At 41.0% G+C, this 16,083-nt stretch overlaps 2 protein-coding genes across 2 annotated transcripts in view; one reads left to right on the forward strand and one right to left on the reverse strand.

The window, feature by feature from the left end:
• The window catches only part of l(1)G0007 (ATP-dependent RNA helicase l(1)G0007), a 27,153-nt gene continuing 11,070 nt past the window's right edge, over positions 1-16,083 (forward strand). The window contains exons 1-2 of the mRNA XM_064682330.1: positions 1-1,934; positions 2,405-2,598. Of these exons, the coding sequence (XP_064538400.1) occupies positions 92-1,934; positions 2,405-2,598 (2,037 nt within the window). The 5' untranslated portion in view covers positions 1-91. The remainder of the gene's footprint in view (positions 1,935-2,404; positions 2,599-16,083) is intronic.
• l(1)G0469 (lethal (1) G0469) lies at positions 3,625-9,419 on the reverse strand. Its single transcript, XM_064682426.1, has 4 exons — positions 8,281-9,419; positions 5,280-5,458; positions 5,102-5,206; positions 3,625-4,530 (listed from the first exon to the last, which is right to left on the reverse strand). Exons 1-4 carry the CDS (start codon positions 8,810-8,812, stop codon positions 4,435-4,437), a joined length of 912 nt encoding a protein of 303 aa, XP_064538496.1. The 5' UTR covers positions 8,813-9,419; the 3' UTR covers positions 3,625-4,434.

Here is a 16,083-nt window from a genome sequence, read left to right on the forward strand (position 1 = left end):
TTATATCGATAGTTTGCCACCTCTATTGTAAAACGCGCATGAATCGTTTTGCGCAAACAAAAGAAAATCTTATTAATCGCGTAATAATAGCATGTCCGAAGATGATGCAGGCGTGCATCGCTTGGAGGGCACCATGGTCCAGGAGCAGCGCGGCGGCCTGGTGCTCAAGAGGCCCAAAGACAGCAGCAGTGCCAGCGGGAGCGGGGGCAGCTTCAAAGTTCCGCAGGGCTCGCTGCTGGGCCTGGACAAGCTAGCTGCGAAACGACGCGCTGAAAAGGCGCGTGCCGAGCGCCTGATCTCCTTCCAGGACAGCGAGTACGATGATGGTGGCACGCCCTCAAGCGCACCCAACGCCACGACACCTGCCAGCGAATTCGCCTTTAAGAAACCGGACACTAAGAGCTTCGAGAAGCTGAGTCGACAGCTGCGCGAGCACAAAGACGAGACACCATCGCACACGGGCGGTGTCTCGGATAAGGCCAGAGAACGGCTGCGCGAGCACATCCAACGGGATCGGGACCGGCACAAGGGTGCGGTGCACAAGACGACGCGCGATGACTCAGACAGTAAACGGGATCGCGAGAGGGACAGGGATAGAGAGCGTGAGCGGGATAGACAACGACGCGGCGACGAGCGACGCAAGCGAGCACGGGAACAGGATCAAGAGTCCTACAGAGACGGCAGACGCCGGGATCGAGAACGTGATCGGGATCGTTCTGCGTCGGTGCGCAGCCTGCATACGCCCAGGGAGCCGGGCACACCCGGTGGCACTGGTGGTGTATTAAATAGCTCCTGGGATGATGACGATGCCGAGGGCGGCGGCGGTGGACGCAAATCTGATTGGGATTTCCCAACGCCACGTGGCGCTGGCTCCGGCTACGGCACCGGCGAATGGTCCGATAGAGGCCACAGTCGCGGCCGGAGTTACAATGGGGATGACACAGCGCGCGCAACGCCTGCGCATCGCTATAATCAATGGGCACACGATCGCAAGCGCAGCGGTGCCACGCCCTGGACGGGAGATGCCGAGTCTCGTGATCTGTGGGAGGAGGAGCAGCGACGCCTCGACCGCGAGTGGTATAACATTGACGAGGGCTACGATGACGAGAACAATCCGTTTGGCGGCACCAATGCCGAATACTATAGCCGGCGCGAGGAACAGCTGGAGCAGAAGCGCAAGAAGCGCATCAGCGCCCAGCAGCGACAGAACAACCGGGACAATGAGCTGTGGGAGCGCAATCGGATGCTCACCTCGGGCGTTGTCACCTCGATCAATGTCAGCGACGATTTCGACGAGGAGGCGCTCGAGCGCGTCCATTTGCTGGTGCATCACATAGTGCCACCATTTTTGGACGGACGCATTGTGTTCACCAAGCAGCCGGAGCCGGTGGTGCCAGTCAAAGATCCCACCTCCGATATGGCATTGCTGGCGCGCAAAGGCAGCGCCCTGGTGCGCAATTATCGGGAGCAGAAAGAGCGCCGCAAGGCCCAAAAGAAACACTGGGAGCTGGGCGGCACCAAGCTGGGCAACATAATGGGTGTGCAGCGGCCGCAGGATGACGATGATGCCAAATTCGACAAGGAACACGACACCGCCGACTATCGCAAGGATCAAAAGTTTGCGGATCACATGCGCGACATGCAGGACACCAAAAGCGGCGGCAAAAGCGAATTCTCACGAAAGAAAACCATCGGAGAACAGCGCCGCTTCCTGCCCGTGTTCGCCTCGCGCCAGGAGCTGCTCAATGTCATACGCGAAAACTCGGTGGTCATCATTGTCGGCGAAACGGGCAGCGGCAAGACGACGCAGCTAACCCAATATCTGCACGAGGATGGCTACAGCAAGCGTGGCATGATTGGCTGCACCCAGCCGCGCCGTGTGGCCGCCATGTCTGTGGCGAAGCGCGTCTCCGATGAGATGGACACACAATTGGGTGCGTACTGTGTACAGTGAATACTGCAAATGCGGCGTCTCTTTCTTCAATGATGAACCGAATCGACAGCATAGTCGAGGCATAGTTAATCCTGGTCCCAAAGATATTTTGTTGAGCTTTTATTGCCGTCTTTTTGCTGCATACATTTTCACCCGCATTTCACCCATTTTCCACTCATTAACGTGAACTTCTCGAAGTCTGTAAATCTTTAAAAAATAACTAGAAACCTCTCATAAAATACTTTTCAATTTCCCAAAATCCCGTCACAGTGTTCGCTAACGTCATAAAAATTAACTGTTGGACTCTGTATTGGGTCAACATTCAATCCATCGGTTTGTCAGTACAAAATGCCTTGTCTATAAAACCTAGAGCTGATCTTAGTTACACAATTATCAAAAAATCGGTTCATCATATCGTACGCACACTGTACACTGCATAGATTTAACTAATGTGCATCGCATTTATTGCAGGCGAGGATGTCGGCTATGCCATACGATTCGAGGACTGCACCTCGGAGCGCACCGTCATCAAGTACATGACCGATGGTATTTTATTGCGTGAGAGTCTGCGCGATCCGGACCTGGACAGCTATGCGGCCATTATTATGGATGAGGCGCACGAGCGATCGCTCTCAACGGATGTGCTCTTCGGATTGCTGCGTGAGGTGAGTTTTATGTATGTGGTGTGTTTTATATTTGAACCCTCCCCCCGCCCCCCCCTTCCCCCTTCGCACCACCCACACAAACGTTTAGCACTTTTCTTTATTTATATTTTTGAATTGAATTTTTACCTTAAGTAACTTTTATGTTCGTTATCCGATTGTCGAGATATATTTGTGTACCGAAAATTAATGTCCACAAAATGGTTTTAAATTAAGTAAAAGACAGCTGCTTATTGTGTGGTTGAAAGCTTGTCTTCACGTTGTTTATTGTCTATCAACAATTGCAACCCTGGGCTGCAATTTATTTGGTGGATATGGATTTTCTTTAGAATTCGTAACCTCCGTTATGAAAAGTATCGACAATACACATAATAATATATCAGTGTCAGCTGGAAAAACTTTTAAACTAGTAAATAATGAAAGCAATATTTTTTGTTTCACACATTTTGCTTTTGGAGAAAAAAGCGCTCGTTTATTGGCTTAAATGCTTGCTGCGATATCGTAAGCTTCTCGCTTTGGAAGTTAGAAAGGCGATAGATAGGAGTTCTCAGCTTATTTTTCAATTGATTAAGTTAAACTCTTTTTTAAATTTGTTGTCCGTTTGGTAAACATTTAATAATATCCAAATATAAAGCATTTTACAAACATTTCACATTCAAATTTCACATTGCCAAATGTATATCGTATATTATATATTATATATAAATATTTTAATATTTTAAAAATCGCTTAAGAGACTAAAAACAAAATTACATTATATGTAGGCAAACGTATATATGTGGGCGTGTATGCGTATGTGTGTGTGTGTGTGTGTGTGTGTCGAAGTACAAACTTTTTGCTTGATTACAACGAATATTACGTAACGTTACGTTGCGTAATGCATGAATGTAGTGTGTGGTGAGTTTTTTTGTGTGTGCGCGTGTGTGGTTGATATTTGCTGCGTGTTGCGTATTGCGTGCCTATGTACAGGAATTAAGCACGGCGCACAAAAGTATGCTGCAAACAGTGTTGAGAACGCTGTTTGCTAAATTTCTTTTTTTTTTTCTTTTTTTCTTTTTTTTTTTGTTTAAAGTTTATTTTGTATGTGTTTAGACTGCGCTTATATCGAAGAAACAAGAAGAAATTATAATGCCTGCATAGTATTTATTCCTATTACAAAGTAATAATATATAATAGGTATATTATGATAATTGCTATGATAATACATAATAAAAATAATGATAATAATTATAATAAAAAAAAAAAAAAAAAAAAACAACCAATTGTTAATAAGTCTTTTCGAATTTCACAGTGTGTCTCTCTCTCTGTCAAATATACAAATTTAAATACAATTTGTTTTTGCATATTGTAGCTCAAGTTGCAACAGCAAATGTATTAAAAACAATAGTTGCAAGTAGGTGTGTGTGTGTGTGTGTGTGTGTGTGTGTGTGTGCGTGTGCACGCTGTTGTAGGCCAGTTATTTTTTTGATATATTATTTTAATACTGCCAATTAAAAAGAGTAACATATTAAGAGCCTGCTCTCTCTCTCTCTCTCTCTCTCTGTCTGTCTCTCGCGCTCGCTTCTTCTATATTGTTCATATGTACACATGCATATACACATGTATATATGTATATTGAACATATGTAAATAAATATTTCTGCTGTGTGTGTTGTCGCTTGTCGCTGTTTAAAACATGATCTATCTTATCACAATTTGCTTTGGATTTTGTTTTTTTGTCTTTACTTTCCTTTAGCTAAAGCAATGTGGTATGCATGTGTGTGTTGGTGTGTGTGTGTGTATATGTGCGATAGTGTGTACATATATATGCACTAGAAAAAAAGGTGTGTATTTGTGTTAGTTACTTTGAGTGGGAGTGGTATTTTTGCCTATTATTGAGCACCAGCAACATGCCCGCATTCATGCCAACGTTGCCCCATTTCACGCACTCGGACATCTGCAAGATATAGGGATTACTTGTAAGATTTTGCATTCTGGTAATTAGTCAACGGTTTTATAATTATTGAATTTCGCTTTTTAATTTCTTTTGATCAATTTTGGCTGTGTACCCAGACACTATTTGCTGCTGCTCCAAAATGCAATTAATGATACAAAAAAAAAACAAAAATGAATTGTTAGATCGTTAACATTATAAATTGTTAATATGTGTCTGCTGGCATCGATTCTGCTTTTGTTCAGATCAGCCGAATGCGCGTGCATACATACATACATGATATTCAAATATGGAAATAGAATTGTTTTTCGATTTGACAATTGACCAAAGAACAGTTGTGCGTGCGCGCGCGTGTGTGTGTGTGTGTGTGTGTGTTTTCAAGTCTTTGCTGTTGCAACTACAACAATGTGTGTGTGTGTGTTGGTGTGCGTGTGTGTGTGTGGGTTAATTTTAGTGTGTGGCGGGCATTTGGAATTATACGATATGATGCTACCTATATACAGCTAGAGTATATAGGTCCCGTCGCTTATCAGTTGATCAAATGCAGCAGCACGTGATTCGCACTCGTCGTTACCTGTCGCTTGCGCACATCCTGCTGGCGACTGCCATAACGGCACCAATACACAAAATGCTTGTTGTTGTTCCACAGACTCTGTTTGGCCTTGCGCGCCAGCGACACCTGTTCAGTGTTGATAAACACATACATATGTAATTAGATAAGCATACAAATTTATAAACATTTCCAATCGTACCTGATTGCGTATGTCCTTTTCGTTGTGCGGGGTTTTCTCCTTGTCAGCGAAATTGTTGATGCGCAACTCCCAGCCGTGGCTCCAGATGTCGGCCAATGACATTTTGATCAGCTTATAGGTGCCATTTTCGCGTATTTTCACAGAATATATCTCAATGGTTTCCGGTTTTGGTTTATTGTCTGTCAAACGAACGTATTATAGTATATTATTAACAGTTATATTGACAATCAATCAATTGTCAACAATTCAAAATGACAAGCTCAATTCTCAGGTGCATTCTCATCTCTCAATTGGTTCAACATTTAAATCATTATCTTGTGTTATACAACACTGGCCGTTGAAGTGCGCCGCAATTTAACTATGGTCACACTGCACAAGTAATGCAGGTTTTTTTTTGTTTAAATGCAAGTCATTGGCTTGGCATCTTTATATTTGGGAATATTTTATTTCACAAATGAACGCAATATAATTTATAGCACGACGTGTCAAGATAAAAACAGCCAAGTTTTACAGCCTGAGATACGCATACTCTACGAAATAGAGTACTACTATCAGATAATGCTTTGATTCTTTCACTTCACAGAAAGTCATAATATCTGCAAATTTGAGAAACTTAAAAAGTATAGATTGGAATTTTGAAAATATTTGTATTTCCAGAGCTTACAATTTATCAACACAAAAATGAATTTGAAAAATATTTGAGCCATTTTTTTAAATAGAATTCGATATTTAAAAGTGTTGCAAAACAATTGTAGATTCCAACTTCTAGCTGCTCCAATTTAAGAGTAGTAAAATTTTTGTTATGGGGACAGTTCTAAAGTTTTCTAAAGTTCCTAACTAACTGGTAAGAAATCATTCAATATCTAATTAACTTTTTCATTTTGTACACTTGCATAATGCAGTCATATTATATCATTAGTTGGATACCCTTTATACAAAATGTGCATTGAAAGCATCAGAGCTATAATTTATTGTGTTTGTTTTAGTTGTTGCGCAATTGTTTTTGTTTTATGAATGACATGGGGATTAATCATCTACAATAAACATCGTTGATATTTCACACTTTCGTGCTCCTTTTTTCACTCTTCTGTTTTGCTGTTGTTGTTGTTGATGTTTTGAATGGCGCTAAGCATTTGCCATGCGCAACTAATTTGCACGAATTTTAAATTGTTTACCAAAAGGTGTGGGTGACTTGTGGGGGAGCGGCCGCTTGGGGGACGTGTGGGGGTTATTTTGTGGTTTCGGGTGCATTCTTTTGCTGCTTTACAACACTACTGCTGTCTTGTAAGCCCAGAGGCATCCATGCATAGCACTGAAATGCCGTAAGAAGGGGAAGAATTCATCTTGCAGTGAGCTCATCTACAGATTGCTCATAATCCTTCAATACGTCAATGCTCATTTTGATTTTTCTGTCTTTTGGTTCATTGAACGCATTACAAAGCGGCACCTGTTGGGGCTTTGTGTGTGCTCTGCGATAAGCCTTATTCAAGCGAAACAGATAAGCGCTATATGATTATGACGTCATCGAGGGGCGCTTTATCAACGCTTCTATTTAAATACATCAATTACACCATTCAAATTTGTTAATCGCGAGCGCAGCGATGCTTATCATTGCATCTTTGTCTATGTATACACACATACATACATGTATACACAAATACATATGTATGCATGCATGAAGTTTGTTTGCCCATAAAAGGTGAGCAAACAGTAAAATGCTTCTTATGGGATTCTCATAAGATTTGTCATATCCATCTACATATGTGTGCATGTATGCATGTGTATGTGTGCTTACTCATATCAACTTGTTTCGTCATGTCAGTAACAAAATTCAGGATAACCACCACAAGTCATGCAATTAAATGCAAAAGCTTTCCTGACATAGCAGAAAAACACCCACACATACACCACACTTATTTACACACGAGCGCTTACACCCACCGCAGAATCTGGTGAATTGTTCGCGGCACGAGATGCAACAGTCGCCCTCGCAGTGGTGAATGCCTACGTTTAGCAAGCTTTTGAGGCGAAGAGCAACGCAAAGCACTTGAAAATGCTCACCACGCATCACAAGACTGGGGACTGTTTGCCGCTGTTTGGCCCCAAAAGCAGGCGGACGTGCCGTCGGCACAGAAGCAAAGCAAAGAAGAAACAAAAACGCTGCATGCGTGACTCAAAGCACATGATGCTGCCGCTTATGACAGGCGCGTATTGTCAGCAGTATTTTAAATATTCATCGTGTTGTTTACATTTTGTGTTCGCTCTGCGCACACATACAAATGGAATATTCTGGCAGCTGTCAGCGCAGCATTGTGAATGGTCTCATGTTGGTGCAGCAAGTGTGAGAGAAACATTGTATGCTATGTATGTATGTACGTGTTTGGATGCCAATGTGTGTGTGTATGTGTTTGTGAGTGCGTGCGTGCAAAACGCGACGTCGCAAAGTTCGCTGCCGCTGCGCTGCTGGCGCTTTGTTTTGCTGCCTCTTCAAAACTAAGAAATGTCCATTGTTCTTGTAGGCGGCACTCGACAATGTTGTTGTCTTCGATTAGATAAAAAAGCGCCTTTCTATATAGTATATAGAGCACACATAAATACACACATAAAATATGTACATACATATGCATTCGTACTATGTACATACGATTTGTGCTTTTATTGAATGTCGTTTTGAAATATCAGTATTTGCCGAACTTGTGAGATTAGCTTAATTGCTCTGACGTCTGCAATATGATTAATCATCATCAACGAATAGAAAAACCAATTTTAAAGCACTTCTCTTTTTTTGATCCTTCTATTTGGGTCAAGTACAATACCAAAAGCCAATTAAATGGGCCATAAGAATTGAGAAATGAAAAGAATTGTATATTCGCATTCAGGTTCTTGTGAGAGCTATTTACACAATGGAACGAACCGTTTGATATGTGAGCTGTGCACGCTACGAAAACAGTTTGACGCGAGCTTTTTCTCTCATTTGTCGCTTCATGCATTCGGTACTCACCTTTGGCCACCTTGCAGAGTACGATGCCGTACCATGACGCTACCGGCGTCTCGTTCTCATCCTGCGCTTCGAGAAAGCTTATGCTGCTGCTGCCGTTACGGGGTATAATCAGTGGCGGCGCCAATGTCAGGGGCGGGCAATCGATGTCCAGGGAATCGGCATCATTGGCAGAGGCCGCTGCGGCGGCAGCCGCGGCTGCAACGGCAGCGGCTTCGGCAGCGGCACTGCTGCGCACCTCCACAATGAAGCCGCACTCGACGACAGCGCAGAAAATTCTCTGCTCTTCGGGCTTGAACCATTTGGATTCGCGCAGCTTTTGTACGGCGACGCTGCTGCCAAATGTGGCGTTCACATTGGCGCCGACGCTGAGCTTGTGCTGCTGCAGCGACGGCGGCCAATTGGATGTGGGAGAGCTGGGCGCCGACTGTGAGTAGCCGTTCGATGGCGCTGCTGGCGCTGGCGTTGCCTGATTGTTGTGGCCCTGCAGTGGCCACCATTTCAGTGAGCTGACAAAACTGTTTGATCGGTTCATTGTGTGGGCGTTTTTGGCGGTATGGGCGTGGCCTGTGTCGTTGCACACGCGCGCGTAACTTTCACTAATTCACACTTGCAGTGCGCGCGCGTTTTTCTCTTCCCCTTTTTCTTTCTTTTTTTTATATTATATTTTTTTTTCTTCTAAGACGTTTCTCGTTTGTTTTGTATACGCCCGCTTATCGTTGTTTTGCCTCAGGCCTATTGTTCCAATTAGAATTTCCTTTGATTTTGTTTTGCCTTTATACAAGGGGCAACAAGAATAAAAAATAGAGCACAAGTGCTTTGCACTAGAGTTAATCAAAATGCTGCCTGCAGTTAAATAAAAATTAAAATGCGCAAATAGGAGCACAAATTTGTGTTTCAATTCAATTAAAACAACAATGTAAAAAAATCGTCTGTGCCCGAGTGCCTGTAAATTTTCTTGCTTATGTTTTGTTTGGTTTGGTCTGGTCTTTTTTTTTTTTTTTTTTTTGTATTTTCTTTTCACAGCGGTTTCTTCGGTTTCGGTATGTTCGTGTTTTTCGCTGAACGCCGTTTGTTGCTTTTGTGTTTTGCTCGCTTCTGCTGTTGCTGCTACTGCACCGCTAGAGACTCGAAAGCCAAATACCAGCATGGCAAAGGTTTATTTATAACCAAAGCCGGTTTCGGTTTGTCAGCCAGCCAACGAGTCGTCGGCTGCGTCGTCGTCTTTGTCGTCGGCAGAGTTCTCTCTGTGTGGTGGTTTTTGCACGCTCTCGCTCTCACTCTCTCTCTCTCTTTGGTGTGGTGAGTTATGAAGCTGCCGTTGTACCCCTGTTACGGCTACGGGCTTGTTGCACGTTCCGTTAGGCTTTGTGCCTTATGCTGTGATACTTAGTGCTTGTTGTTGTTAAAATTGTTTTGTATTTTTGTTATTTATCGTTTTAATTGTTGGGATATCAATTTGATTATGTGCTTATCGCATGCATGCAGTTACTAAATCGCTCACCTGACGTCGCAGTCGCCGTCAACAATGTCAATCGTGACTGCGACGCTGACAGCGACTTCAGTGGCTGTCTGACCTTCTTTTTTATTCTTATAAGAAATATGTACGTATGTATGTATTGTTGAAATTTTTTGTTAACGGCGTAGTTTTTGTTGTTATTTTTCCAATTGTCTCCGCGCCCGTCGCGCAGTAAACAACAAAATGCTTAATATATAGCCCTGCACGTATGTACATATATACATTCTATGTATGTATGTGTGGATAAAAATACATACATACATACGTCAAGCGGGTCTGATGGCCCCGAAAATCAAGCTAAAAATGATTGATTTGGTTTATGGTGGGAAATATGATGATTTTATTGAATTGCCAATTGTTGATAATTTCGATTACAAATATTTGTTATTATTGATTAATATAATAAAACACACAATAACAAGCACGCATACATACACGATATAGTACACATGTATTCGCGGAAGCTTTCAACCCATTCGTCCTTTTTAATGCAAGGGGTCGGGGAGGGGGGTGTCATGAAAACGTTGTATGTATTTGTGATATGAGTGATCGGTCGGAAATTAAGTTCCTGCATTATTACCCTATTTTATTTTGAAAATATATTGAATAGTCTCACTAAGATTTCCTTTGTTTCAGCTTTATTTATTTATTTGCAATTAATATTATGACTTACTTTAAAAAAGTCTGTTTGTTTTTTAATATTTAAATATGCATTTACTAAACTTTCTTATGCTATAAGCATTTGGGCACATACATACATATTTAACCAAGTTCGACCACTGTAACATGGCTGCCATTGGATTTATTTGTATGCAAGGGTATTTAGTCTTCGGCAAGCAACATTTTTTGTAGTTTTTTTTTTTTTTAGATGCGCTCGTTAATGTGCTTAGCGGCAGATTGACACATGCCAATACACACATACACAAGCATATGCCTGTACCTACATACATATATGTGTGTATTTGAGTACTCAAGTGCAGAGTGCAAACTTGCGAAAATCTTAAGAACATGCGAAATTTGTGTCCAAAGCTGAGTTGGTTGTGAGGACGGGGAGGGGGGGGGGGGGGGGAGGTGCGTTGTTAAGTTCATATGCAACCTAAAATTCTTGACATGCTCCTAAAATGTCTACAAGTGCAATACACATTGTACATACATACATACATAAGTGCCCAACTTCCCCTTTCCAATTCTCATCTGGCTGAAACTTTCCACACTGTGCACTCTCTAGAAGCTCTCAGATGAGCACTATTTTCTTGTATATAGTAGCACATACTTGAACGTCAAGCCTTAAGGGCTTGGGCATTTGTCATTGGTTATCCATAATCACATTATCAGTGAGGAGGCCATAGAAGGCGTTAAATGCACGATTTGTTGTGCCCAGCCCTTTGGGCGCAGATCAATATAGTCGCCCAAAAGGCCAGACACTGAAGGGTCGAGCGTTAGCCAACACTGAGAAACAGTTTGATTTTCTGGTTTTATCAGCGACGACTGTTTCAAGGCACGTAAAGCTTTTCGCTGTGACGTCGCAGCTTTCGTTACGTGCTGCGCGCGCGTGTGTGTGTGTGTGTCTGTGTCTGTGTCTCTGGCTGTGTCTGTGTCTGTGTCTCTGGCTGTCTGGCTGAGTGTGTGTATGTGTGTGTGCGTTTCTGAAATGAATTCCGTTTGTTTTGGGGCATCGCACACGACAATTAATTTGACCTATTAAGTTGCCAAAGCTTAAAACTGGGCCAAGTAGCGGCAACTGCGACGCCAACTGCAACGTCGATGCTGACGCTGCCACGTTTATTTTTTATTTTATTTTTTTCATTTTATTTAATTTTTCTTTTACTTTATTTTTATTTCGTTTTCAAGTTTTTCATTTCATTTACCCTTACCAGGGCCATTACAGCTAAATCACATTGTTTGTCATGCGAAGTGAAAATAATTGAAAACATAATAAAAATAAACAAATTTTGAATGGAGTATTTCTATAAATATTACTATTGAACGAATTTCGATAGGTTTTTGAGGTTAAATTCAAGGCTGTTAAAAATTATTTAAAAAATGGCCGTTAAAATTAGAAAATAAAACAGATTCAAGTACTAGAAAGATTTATAATTATGTTTTTCGGGGCATTAATTTTGAAAATTATTAAGATAAACAGGTTATGAATATAGAATCTGGAAACTTTGGACCTCCATTGATGAGTTTCAATAGATGTTTGAATTTAAATCCAAAACTGTTGAAAATGAATTTAGAAAATGGTTCTGGAAATTAGAAAAAGAAGGAAAAGTTCAATTGTCGAGCGACAACTGAATTTTATAATTCCTATTTTAACTTGGAACTCATATTTAACTTGTTTATACATAATATTTATATATAATAATATATAAATATATATTTGAAATATGTTATTGAAAAACATCGCAAAGAGTATTAAGGCTGCTGCGAGTCCAGTCAAGCGCTTCTTTCTTGATATCGTTTCAGGTTTTTCATTTATTCGAGTATTTTACAGTCGTCGTCGTCGTTTTTGTTGTTGTTGCTATAAATACCCGCAGCTCTGCAACTTGTTGTTGTTGTTGTTGCCGCTGTTTGCCATGTTATTCTCCATATCTATTTTTAGTTTAACCTTGCCGACAGTTGGGGAGCATGTCAAGGTGCGGGCCGTCGACGGGGCGGGCAGCGGAACGTGGTATATCATGATCATGCCGTGTCGCATTTTTCGCTGCCAATTGACTGTTGCGGCGCTCAGTTGAACTGCGTTTAATTAGCTGCCCAGTTCCAGCTTTTCTGCGCTCTCCCACTCTCTCTCTCTCTCTCTCTCTCTCTCTCTCTCTCTCTCTCTCTCTCAGCACCCTCTTGCACCCTCCCCTTCCCCTCACGCCATCGCTATTCCAGCAACTCGCATTCGCAATTGTTTTTCTAATTACAAGTACTGCACTTAAAATACCCTTGCAAGGGGCTAATCTATTTTGTCATGAAATATGTAACGCCTATGCGTCATTTAATGTGATTCGATGTATATATGTGTATATACATTCGTGATCAGCATCACCCAGATATTATCCAAGGCTAATCCAGATCGGACTACTATAACATATAGCTCAATAGTAGAAGCGGTCGAATTATATCTTAGCCAAAATCAGCAATTACGAGCTTCACTGTGATCTTAACATATAGCTCAATAGAAAGAATTGGTGGAAAAGTCTGTTTTTATATACATAACTGTTCCGCCTTTCAAATTTGATTAACCGAACTTTACTTAAATCTTATCTTCTGTTCGAACTACATATGTAACAAAGTGTCAGTTCCTCTATCGTTTCTTCCGAGAAAGAGTATTTCAACTTCGGCATGGTGTTCTCCCTGTTTTTTCTGTGTGTAATTGTAGTTTGATTCACAAATTGCGCAATCAAACGGAAAGCGTCGCGCGTCCCTTGTCGCAAGTGGCACGAATGAATATGCGTAGGTCAGTGTTCAAAAGCGGCAAAATCAGCGTTGATTTGACCGCTTGTACACACACACACACACATATGTACATGTATATACTTATATGTTTGCACAGAAACTTAAACAAACATAAAAGAATACCCTTGCCTTGCTATCAACTGGCTACCATATCCGCTCTCTTTTCGATTTGTTTTCAAAAGATCTTCGTAGAAAGGGAATAATGATGTTTTTCACACTTTTCGTAATATCCACGCCCTGTGCCGAAAATGAGCATCCAGATTGTAATTTATATTGCTGATAATTCACATTTTAACACATTTTGTTTTTGGAAAGCTCTACACGAAAACTAATTGAATGCATGTTTTATCGATTTACGCTTAATTGTTACAGTAAAGTTTTACGATCGAGCCGTTTCCGACACACATATCTGTTATATGGATATTTATAGCATATTTATAGCTTAATATAACTCCATAACGAAACTCTTAGATTAGTTTGCATATATGTACATAAACAGTGAAACTTATCATGCTGACCAAGAATATATATGTATTTATGATCTATATAAATATTGCGCTTAATAGCTTTGACATACACCTACGCCTATTTACATATACTCATTTCCATAATATGGTACACTCCACAAGTATATCATAGCAAAAAAATGCACAAGATATTTGATATGCGCATACCCTTGCCAAATGCTGAGCATAACAGCTAAGCTATTTGGCCAAATTGTTGTTGCATTTAAACTAGAAATTGTATTACATAAATTTAGCTTTTTAATCCCAGACATTATCTACAGTTAAAATCGTCATTTGCAATCATCTAAAGGCACCTCAAATATTCGGTTTATACAATTTTTATTATTTCTCTCTTTTTTAAATACTTTTGCATATATTATTTACAAGCTAATAAATAGAACATATGAATATTATGTACAAATACCAATTAACATATGAAGTAGGTATACTCCAGTTTTCAAGTTGCGGTAAGAGTATACAAATTTCTTTATGTATTCTCTTTAGTGCATCTCTTCCAGTTGCGAGCTTGCATTGTTTATCTTTATATGCATGTATGTACGTATGTACGCAAGTATGTACATATGTATATCATCTATATACATATGCACATATAAGTATATTTATTTACCGTTTCTTTTATGAACTGTGCCTGCCGCTGCACGCCTCTCTCGCTCTCTCTGTCTCTCTCGCTCTCTCTGCCTCTCTATGAATTGCTGCCCTTTGTGGTCGGTGTGCGAGTGCCCGAGTGTGTGTATTTTCCAAAAGAACAAAAGTAATACAAATGTGAGCCGAACCACCTGTATTTGTTTTCAATTTGCAGTCTATTGTTGCCCAGCGGGCTAATTTGGCCAAACTGTTTAATTTGGCAAGTGGCAGGGCAGGAGCTGCATGAAAAATAAATAAGCATGCGAATATTGCCCGGCTTTGCACGCGCCATAATTGTTGTTGTTGTTGTTTGGACATTACCTTTTCATTTCCCGCCTGTGGAAATATGTAAACTCAACTGTACTACCTTGAACCTTTTGCAAATTGGTTGAAAGTCGATCTTATACAGATGAAAATTGTTTAAAACCGATCGCACAAAAATTTAACTGCTTAAAAGATAATTTAATTTTCCTTCCGGGCTGGATTTTCCGTAGAGTAAATACTACATAAATATAAGCAAAAAATGTTTAAGCCGATTGTAAAGAAAGAAAATTTTCACACAATCGTTTTCCACAAAGTTTTCACAGTCGCAGGTGGAATGGGAAAGTGGAAAATAAGTGCACTTACATGAGGTAACTACTACAACAAAAAAACAGGCTTCCAACACTAACGGTTTGGGCTGTAACTTGAACGTCAATCAATCAATCAGTCAATCAAAATAGATGAACGCATACGGAGCACAAGTTTTGACATTTCAACAGATCCAGCTACTTGCAAGCGCATATACACATACACACAGATACACATGCGTGCAGACATATTTATGTAAATGAACTGTTGTTATGCATGCATATATGTACATATGTATGTGTGTATTATCTATCCTATATGCATAACTAATGCGAATCGCAGCAACACTCGAAAAAACTTGTTTTGTTTACGCTCTTTTGATATTTTCTAAGCCATTTTGACTTAAAGGCTTTGAGTTGCGTTTTATGTCGGTAAATGCCGTCGATATCTGGCCATAACCGGACTTTGGTCTCATGTCAGATATACTTAAAGCTATTTCCGTTTTCTTTTGTTTGGTTTCGTTTCGCTCGTTTCTTTGCTTTTCTTTGCAAGCATTGGCCTGGCTTAACCAGGTTTAAGTAAACAGCCGCAAAATAGGAATAGCTGTTAAAGTAACTAGAAGAGAATGGAGGGTCATACACACACACACACAGACACACACACAAGCTCACACGCACACGCACAGTTTTTCAATTGAGCGTCTAGTCAAAACATGTCTTGAACAATGAAATTGACAATGGCCCGGGTCGGGGTCTGGGTCTCAGTCTCGGTCTCAGTCAGAATCTGATTGAAATGATAAATGCCAATGTCTGCGGGAATTTGGTGAGCTTTTAAAAGCTTGCCGCTTGGCACGTACAACCGCAAAAACTCGGTATAACTGCGCAAAAGGAATTTCACCCTCTTGTGGTCTATGTAAACTGCGAATTTTGTAATATTGCGCAGCCAACTGTCCAAAAAGCTTGATTCTGTCGCATGGATCTCGCAAGTTTTTGGGTAAGATGAGCTTTCTGTAGCATAGATTTCTGCGATAGCCATTAAACCCTAGGTGGGAGTGAGAAAGATAGCCTACACGAAAGCAGCAAGTCTTAAGCCAAGCTGTGTGCATGGCTTCAAAAAGCTTTT

The sequence above is a fragment of the Drosophila montana genome, unplaced genomic scaffold, assembly GCF_035044405.1.
Source record: "Drosophila montana isolate Dmon_TW-CO22-7 unplaced genomic scaffold, ASM3504440v1 contig_2481_1, whole genome shotgun sequence".
Taxonomy (NCBI): domain Eukaryota; kingdom Metazoa; phylum Arthropoda; class Insecta; order Diptera; family Drosophilidae; genus Drosophila; species Drosophila montana.